The following is an 8889-nucleotide window of genomic DNA, read 5'->3' as shown; positions in this document are numbered from 1 at the left end:
GTCTGGGTTTTGAATCCTTGTTCTGGGTTTCCTCTGTTGGTTTGTGCACTGTTCTGGGTTCTTAATGCTTGTTCTGGGTTTCCTTTTAATTGAACAAATGGTGGTTTTCTCCTACTTGTGTGCATGAGTTGATTTTATGATTTGCAAGATCAAAATTAAGGTCTGGTTAACAAGATCCAAGCGACCAAGCCTCAACCGCCTTCATCTCCTCTCCCACTATTTTTTATGCCCATGGAAATAAAGCTTGCAACTTTAAAGTCAAACTTAGCAAAATTGGGTTTTGCCCTTACGCCTTCATCTCCCACTGGCTTTGAATATTTATCTTCTGGTTTATTCCCTTCAAATTGGTTTTTTCCCTTATGCCAGTACCTTTATTTTAGATATATGAATAATTTAGGGTATTTTAATTATTGATTTTACCTTATCTGGTTGTGGGGTTTGATGGTGGAGGTTGAGTTGATGATGTCTGGCCAAAATTGATGAAGGGTGATGAGACAAAGATGAAGATGAATGATTTCAGATGATATGTTGTTGAAGATGATATGGTGGGTAGGTATGATGGGGGAGGGAGAAAGATGAGAAGGTGGAGAAAATTTGTTAATTAAAGTACCCTGAAGTAAAAGATTAAGAAGTAAAAAATTGAGAGGGTTGAATTGTTTTAAAAAAAATTGGGGTTTTAATTTTATTAATTTAATTTAATTTTCTGATATGTAATTTGTTTTTTATTTTTTATTTATTTTTAAAATCCACGTAAGCATCATTTACACAGTCAGCACGCTACATCATCACTCGTCGGAGCTCCGGACTCCGGCGAGGACTTGCTCCATACGTTTTTAAAAGAGAGGGATTTAATCCACAAATTTTTCCGATCAGGGACCTAGTTCAAACGGCGACACAAAGACAGGGACTAATATGAGGATTAAGCCTATTTTATAACATAAATAACAAATTATAAATAGCATAACATACATTAAATGTTAATGGTAAAAGGGAGCATATAAATAATAACATGGTTCTTGTTCTTAGAATTGCCCTACTGCACTAGAGACGTGTAGGTTAGGATCGGGTGCTTTATTCCAAAATAAGATAAAGCCCTTAAAACATGCATATATATGTATAACACCAATAAATTAAGACGTGCTAATTTCAAAGTTTACCTCGTCAATTTAAGTGGTGAATAGGATGGATGATCCTTCCAGCAAGATCTATCAAAGGATGCTTAAATGGTGATTTTAATTTGGTGCCTTAAACTCTACAAGTTCTTCTACTCTTATACTAGTGAAACAAAACTTTCGGTGGAGAGTGTGGGTCATGTGTGTTGTCAACTTTTGTTTTCTTGGGTCAACCCGTGGTTCCACAGTTCAATTCCATGTATTGCAATTGAGTATCCAGCCGACAAAGACAAAAAGAAAAAGAAAAAGAAAAAGCAAAGGACCCGCTGAGTTGCAGTGATGACCATACTATTTCAATTTTCTTTTGAAAGTCATATGCAAGAGCATGAGCACGGCACTACAATATGTTCACATTATTATCTGACCAAAAGGTAGCATTAGCATTATTGTATGAAAAGGAGAGGATTAACACTTTTGGAATTATTGTTCAAAACATACGTTCTCTGTCCCAATTTATAAATTATAATTACTTAATTTTCTAGGATTAAGAAAAGTAGTTACTAACAATAAATTAGTAAAAAAAATTATTGACTCGCATGGATTACCCATATATTTTTATCTTTAAGTTAATTTTTTTTTTAAAATCACACTACCTTTTTATGTTTTTAGAAAGCAAAATGATGTATTAATTACAACTTTGAGAAAAAAAAGCTCAAGATAAGACAAAATATAAACGAGTGATTAATAGCAACAAAAAGTTAACCGAACAACCTAACCAAGGAAATGACACCCTTCCTCTCCCTCAACAAAATGCCTCGTCAGGTTCAAGCAAAAACCCAAACAACCTTATGAGGAGCCAAACGATCCAGGGAAATGGCACCCGTCGTAGTCTTATGGGATGTTTAGCCAAAGCCCAAAGCCACAAACAGAGATGCCTCACTCACTCTAAAACCATCCAACAATTTAATAGCCTCGACATCCACCTTCACAGAAGGGTAACACACAAAACGAAAACAAAAACGAAGAACCAAACTCTTATTTCTCTGCATGAAAACATTCACCAGTTTCCCATATTGTGAAAAGAGACGTCTGATTTGGCCATAGCTGACCATCTCCGCAATACCATCAACAAAGAGAGAGACGCATGACCTACCAACCCCGACAGTCCCTGATCAAGAACCAGTCCCACACCATCATCCTTCAGTTGTTCACCCTGACCCTCTCCATGACAACCTCAGTCCCACCAAGAGACGAACCCAAACCAGTAGCACAACCACCACACGCTCCTCCACCATAACCTTACATTATCTCTTTTAGTTTTATTTAGGAGAAGTCTTTGTACATTTTAACCTCTTCTTCTAGGTTCATCTTGTACTTTTCTTCTCCTTGGACTTTGGACTTTTAGAAATAAGATATTTGATCCTCTAGGATTAGACATAGGACCATTTTGTGTGTTCCTTTAGGCTTTAGGGACTGTATTAGTGGGGTTCGTCTTCATTGTGCAATATTTTGTTTTGCATATGTCCTTGAATTTTACCTCCTATTCATTTTATATCCTACCTACTTCCTTCATCTTAAAATTCCGAGAAATAAACAGCACAACTTTTCACCTATGCGATCTAGGAATAAGCACATGACAGGGGAGGTGAAGAATAAACACATCTATGAAATTCCACAACGCATACACATAAAAAACTTTGTCCAAGAAGCAGTTCAACAAAAACCGCACTGAAAATAGAGCACGAATAGAAGTTATCACCAGATCATAAAAATGAAAGACAACCATGACAAATACAAATCCTGACTACCAGATTAACTAACTACTGTCGATCTGAAGCATTGAACACACAAGCCTCAACAGAAACATATGAAAACTACAACATCTTCCACCACATTCACCAAGTTTGTCAAGTTGTTCACCTAGAGTAGCCTGGACTCCTACTCACGCTTCTACTATAGCTCCTTCTGCTGTAACTCCTACTTCGGCTGCGGCTTCTAGATCCATAAGGTGATCCAGAGTATGATCGCCTACCATACCTTCTATCTCTTGGTGAGATTGACCTGAATCATAATGAAGGAGGCCATTCTAAGAATACAAACACTGCAAGTAGTATACATCACAAATGAAGAATCAGTTAAAAAGCTAACTTGAACAACATACCTTGAATATCGCCACCTTCTTGGAGAAGGTGTATAGTCTGGACTACGTGAATAGGTCCGTGCATAACGCGGAGAACGAGAATACCCACGCGGAGATCGCCTATAATCATATGACCGCTCCCTAGTACTTCAAAGTTCAAACAATAGCAATTTCAGAATGACATGATAATATTTGATTCAATCATAAGCAAACAATCAACAATCTATATCCTTACCTATGACGCTCTCTTGCCCTCATTTCTGCAGGCTTCTTTCTGTTTTCTTCGGCAAACACCACAGTTAACTCACGACCAAGAAGAATTTGACCATCCAAGTGATATTTTGCATCTGCAGCATCAGCTGGATCCACATATTGAACAAACCCAAAACCTCTTGGATTCCTGTACCATCAGATCCAAAATCATCAGAGACACCATATGTGTGGCGTGATAAATAAACACACCTGCATGCTGAAGCTGGGTTGGTTGCAGATATCCACAAACGGGATCCAGACTCCAAACTATCACAAGTCATACTGTCAACACTCCATAGAATTCAATAATAAACACCACATTGATGCTAACCTTGTAGAAGCCAAAGTATTGAGATGAAAATCTTCAAGACTTGAACTTCTTCACAATGAATTCAAACTCAACCTTCCGAACCTTCCAGTAAACTAACATCAACCTGAATAGAACTTTTACTACCTGATTGGTGTCTTCTTCACCATGACACTCTTATTACTTCTTTCTTGTCTTCAACACAGAACTCTCACTACTTCATTCTTGTCTTCAACTCTTTCAATAAAACAACCAAATCCCATAAAATGATTGGAGTATTAAATCTTACAGTTAAAGCAGTGACAAAACTAAATGCACACAAAAAACCACTAAATCTTTGCAAAATCCCAGGTCAGGAATGGAAATTTTCAAAATGGATAAGAGTGGAGTTGATCCATTTTTCTGATATTATAAAAGAAAGAGCGCTTCCATTTAGAACGCTTGTTCTAACTTTCAAAACACATCAGAATAGGAAAAAGAGCAGATTATGACAAGTTACACTGGAAAAACATGCTAATCATAACTATTTCCTAACATAAAAAGTATACAGTGCAAAGCTCTCAAGAATAACGAATAGATCTTCAAAACAACATTAAACACTTTTTCCCCTAAGACTATATGAACAGAGACCCTAAATAAACATGAGAACAGAAGCCTAAAAATATTTCAAAACCAAATAAACCATGATTCAGCAAATGAAAACACTCAAACAAACTCACCCAGTATAATAATCGCGAGGCAGATAAACATCTTTGATAGGACCAAAGTGGCTAAAGGGACCATGCAGATCTTCTGTCCTGCAAAACCAAGCATTCCAGTTAAAATTTCAAATCAAATCATAAGCAATAACACTAGCACTGCTCTTCCTACACCATCATTCTCTTTCAACACCCATGATTTCATCAGATGCAAAATACCAACCATAGAAACATGTCTAACCTGGTATCTCTGTGCAGGTTCCGAACCAGAAGACTAGTAGGCAAATCCCTTTCCCTTCCACGGTAGCGGCCCTTAGGGCTAGGACTGCGCCTTCTTCGGCCGCCGTAACGCCTTGGAGGTGAGGGACTGTAACTGTAGCTTCTCCCCCTCATGGTGGTGATTGTTGATTCACCTTATCTATCACCAAACGTAAGCAAATTATTGAAGACAATGTTGAAATCGTAGAAATTCAACGAAATCAAACACTACAATGACAATTTTCATAATCATAGAGGAAATTCAAACCCTAATTTCAACCATTTCCAAATCAACAACACGAAAATAGAGGATTACATGTAATGTTTAAATGCTGATAGAAATTGCTACACAAGATCGTGGCAATTGTGGTATGATCGATGCAATGAATTGAGAATCAGTGATCAAAATGCAAGGAAGATTGAATCGGATGAATACCTGCTTCGCAAGGTTTCGGATGAGAAGAAAAAATGTTGTGAATTGTGTGATCGTATGATTCTCGATCGTGGATTCGTTCTTTATATTTGCAACCTCGTTCTTCTGGATTCCAGAAACTTCTCCGGCTATGCTTTGGTACATGAGGTTGCACGGATTACTGTGTAGAGTCTGTTTTAAAGATGTCAAAATTACCCACACCCATGGATACCCGCGTATAAAAACCCGTTATGGGTAAAATTACCCGCACCCACGGGTATCCACGGATTTATTTAATGGATATTTCTACTATTCATTTATTAATGGAGCGGGTACGGATATTGATGTATTCATACACATGGATACTCACCCGACATATAAAATACTAAAATATATTTTATATGTATGCGTAGATGTATATTAAGTCTAGTATCTAGTGAATTTGTGATTGAGTTATACAATGATAATGGTAAAAAGAAGTTTTTAGACTCAAAAAAGGGTAGAAAAGAAATAATTGTAAAGTTCAATCTTAAATTTAATTTTGAATAAATATATCTGAATTTATTTATGTTCATGGGTGTCGGGTGCCCATGAATATCCACGGATATGTTAAAATTCGGTTAAAACCCACTTAATGGATATCCATGTGGGTATGGAGCGGGTACGGGTATAAATTTTTACATGTGGAGCGGGTGGTGAGTATATACTATCCATGTTCACCTGTACCCATTGACATCACTATGTTTGTTTTCAGTTGGGTGAATAGGAAAGCACATTCACTCAACCCAACTAGTGTGTCCAAAGGGTTAGCTCAAGTGGTAAGAGCTAAGGGACATAAGGGTGGGGAGGGGAAGATCCAGAGTTCGAATCCTGGAAGGGACCTTTGAAGGGATTTTCTAACTTACTAACAACTAATCACTAACATTTACCTATAAAAAAATAAAAAATAAAAAAATTCAACTCAACTAGTGCATTCCGTTGATTGAATGTGCATTGAAAATCGTGATTTCGAATTCTAATGCTTCAAACGGACTTTCTAACTGAAAATCAAACATATACAAAGTGCATTAATTGTTGGGGTTAGAGACAATGGCGGAGGCAGACTTTAAGTTGACAGCGGCCAAAATTAAATAAAAAAATATACAGAATTTTAAAGTCACGTTTACACTTTAGCTTTAAAAAAATTGACAAACTATTAATTGTCATCTAAAGTATTTATTTCTTTTCTCTTTCTATCTCACTTTAGTAGTCTACCATCATGGAGCATACACAAATTTTTATTGCTTACTCCCTCCGTTCCTATTTATCTGTGCAGGAAGAGAAAGTTCACACAAATTAAGAAAGCAATTAATTGTGTTGATTTTCATAAAAGTATTATTTGTTTTCCTATATAACCCTTTGGAATGCATTTTATCTTTCTTCATTTATTGTTTCTGTAAGGGCATTTCTTGGAAAAACATCAATTAATGCTCTCTTGAAACTCTAAGTGGACAGATATATAAGAACACAATTTTTTCTTCAAAGTGGACAATTAATAAGGAACGGAGGGAGTATATATTGAGATTTAAGTAAAGAAAATCTCTATCTTGAGAAAATGCGCGCAAAGAAAATATGGTACCACCATTTGTATGCACCCGTGTTATATATTTTTCAATAACTTAATTTAGAGTATGTAATAAATTGTTCATTATTAATTTGTTTAAGAGAGTTACAAAATTATTGTGGTGGCATGGCATCTATATGCCACCCCTGTCTCCGCCCCTGGTTATAGAGGTATCTCAAAACATTCCGAGGAATGTGAGGTTTGAAATGTAATACATTCCCAAGTTTGGTAGAAGTTTTAAATTTTTTATTCCTGAGTATGAAAGATTATCAGGCATGTAAGTTACACATAATTTTATAAATTTTATTCTCATCTCAAAGAGGGAATCTTACATTCTCATGGGAATGAAAGTTATTTCCCACTAATCTTCCTTCCATTACATTTTCTATTTTTTTATTAAATCATTTTAAAAAACAATCCTAGGAATATATACAAATCACACATGTTTTTCATTTTATTCGGGCATGACTTTGCTAGTAATGAGTGAAGGTATGAAAAACGATAGAAAGGGGGGGAGGTTTGAATAGCGTTTTCAATCTAAAACCTTTCTCACTTGAGATTTTAACAAATCTCTTCAAACACCAAAGATAAAAGTGCTAAGATAAGAGTTTGAGGAAAGCACACAATGATTTTATCCTGGTTTACTTGATAAATCCCTCAAGTTAATCCAGTCCACCCGTTAAGGTGATTTCTTCCTTCGTAGAATGAAGACAATCCACTAATCAGAGTTTGTTACAACTGCACTTGCTACCTGCAAAGTGACTAACAATACACTGACTTAGTTTTCACTAAGATTCACTCTCTTAGTCATCTCAAGGATCCGACCAACCTTGGTCTCCTTAAGGAAAACCAAACAACTGTTTGAAGGTTTGGGTTTACAAAGAAATGCTTCTCAGAAAGCTAATAGTAAACACACTTAGTACAATATGAAGAAAGATTGCTTGAGAGAATATTTGAATTTCGCGTGAGCTTCAACAAAGTTTTTTCTTCATGCGACATCTTTCATCTTCAGCCTCTTTAAATACTCCAAGGAATTAGGTTTGGAAGTTTGCATGGAATGCTACCGTTGGAGGGCAGATATGGGTTTTCCAGGTTCTGCTGTGGCTGAATAAGTTAGGTAAGGTCGTCAGGAATGGTACAATTGCTTTTGTACTTTGGATAGTGACATGACCTTTATCCTATTTGACTTCTGATCAGAGTGACGCTTCATATTAGAACTTGTGAAGCTTGGTGATCAGAGTCAGAAGGAAGCTTGGATCCTCTGACCTTTGTACCTTCTGCTTCTGGACTCGGAGGAGAAGTACTTGGTCTTCAGAGCCAGCTTACTCTTGGACTTCAGAATCTTCACTACTCAGCTTCTGATCCTTCAGAGCTTCTAGTGAACTGAATCCATATCAGAGCTTTACTATCTTCAGATCGTCTGAAGCTTAATCTTATGTTCAGATTGAACATAGTAAGTGCGAAAGCGTTGCAGAGGTTACTCTTTGAGCATTGTGCTTCTGAATTATGTGAAATAAGACCAGAGTCATAGCCTGTTATTAGAACACTCAGAAAACAACGTTAGAGTACCATAATTGTTCATACACAATAGTTAATATGTAATCATCAAAACATAGAGTTGTACTACTAGATTAAAACTTGATCTTACAATCTCCCTCTTTTTGATGATGACAAAACCAAGTATTTTGATGAACAATTCTTAAACAATAAACTGAATTCACTCAGAGTTTAGAGAATAGAGATAAACTTATCCTGAGGTGAATGGTTTATGTTGCTCATTCTGAATCCAAGTCACAGCTTAATTCTGAGCTTAGCTCCCCCTGAATATAAGACTTAAAGAAAACATTAGTAATATCTAGATTCTGAGCTAAATAATAAAAGAGTTTAGAGTGAGAATTTATGACATAGATAATATGTGAATATCAGAGCGCATAAATATTCAGAGTCAGGAGCAAGGTAAAAGTATCAGAGACAACCAATTTAGCATGTGATCACTTCAGAAGAAGTGAAAATGTATTCCTTGCAAATGCCCACTGACAGATCTATGGTCATAAAGAGTGGAACTCTTAAATTCTCCAAAAGAAAAAGAAATCACACTAACACAGTA

General features: G+C 36.3%; 1 protein-coding gene across 1 annotated transcript; it reads right to left on the bottom strand.

The window, feature by feature from the left end:
* Positions 1-2758: 2758 nt before the first annotated feature.
* Positions 2759-5348, bottom strand: LOC130716910 (serine/arginine-rich SC35-like splicing factor SCL33). The gene is made up of 6 exons (XM_057566950.1): positions 5204-5348; positions 4751-4927; positions 4531-4608; positions 3488-3652; positions 3274-3399; positions 2759-3173 (listed from the first exon to the last, which is right to left on the bottom strand). Exons 2-6 carry the CDS (start codon positions 4900-4902, stop codon positions 3029-3031), a joined length of 666 nt encoding a protein of 221 aa, XP_057422933.1. The 5' UTR covers positions 4903-4927; positions 5204-5348; the 3' UTR covers positions 2759-3028.
* Positions 5349-8889: the final 3541 nt, after the last annotated feature.

The sequence above is a fragment of the Lotus japonicus genome, chromosome 5, assembly GCF_012489685.1.
Source record: "Lotus japonicus ecotype B-129 chromosome 5, LjGifu_v1.2".
Lineage (NCBI taxonomy): Eukaryota > Viridiplantae > Streptophyta > Magnoliopsida > Fabales > Fabaceae > Lotus > Lotus japonicus.
Note: the sequence above shows the minus strand (reverse complement) of the source record. Positions and strands in the feature narration are given on the sequence as shown.

Coding starts and splice junctions, on each gene's coding strand:
- LOC130716910 (XM_057566950.1), bottom strand. CDS start 4,902: ATGAGGGGGAGAAGCTACAGTTACAGTCCCTCACCTCCAAGGCGTTAC. Junction 4,609..4,750: donor AACCTGCACAGAGATACCAG/GTTAGACATGTT, acceptor TTGGTTTTGCAG/GACAGAAGATCTGCATGGTC. Junction 3,400..3,487: donor AGGGCAAGAGAGCGTCATAG/GTAAGGATATAG, acceptor TGAACTTTGAAG/TACTAGGGAGCGGTCATATG.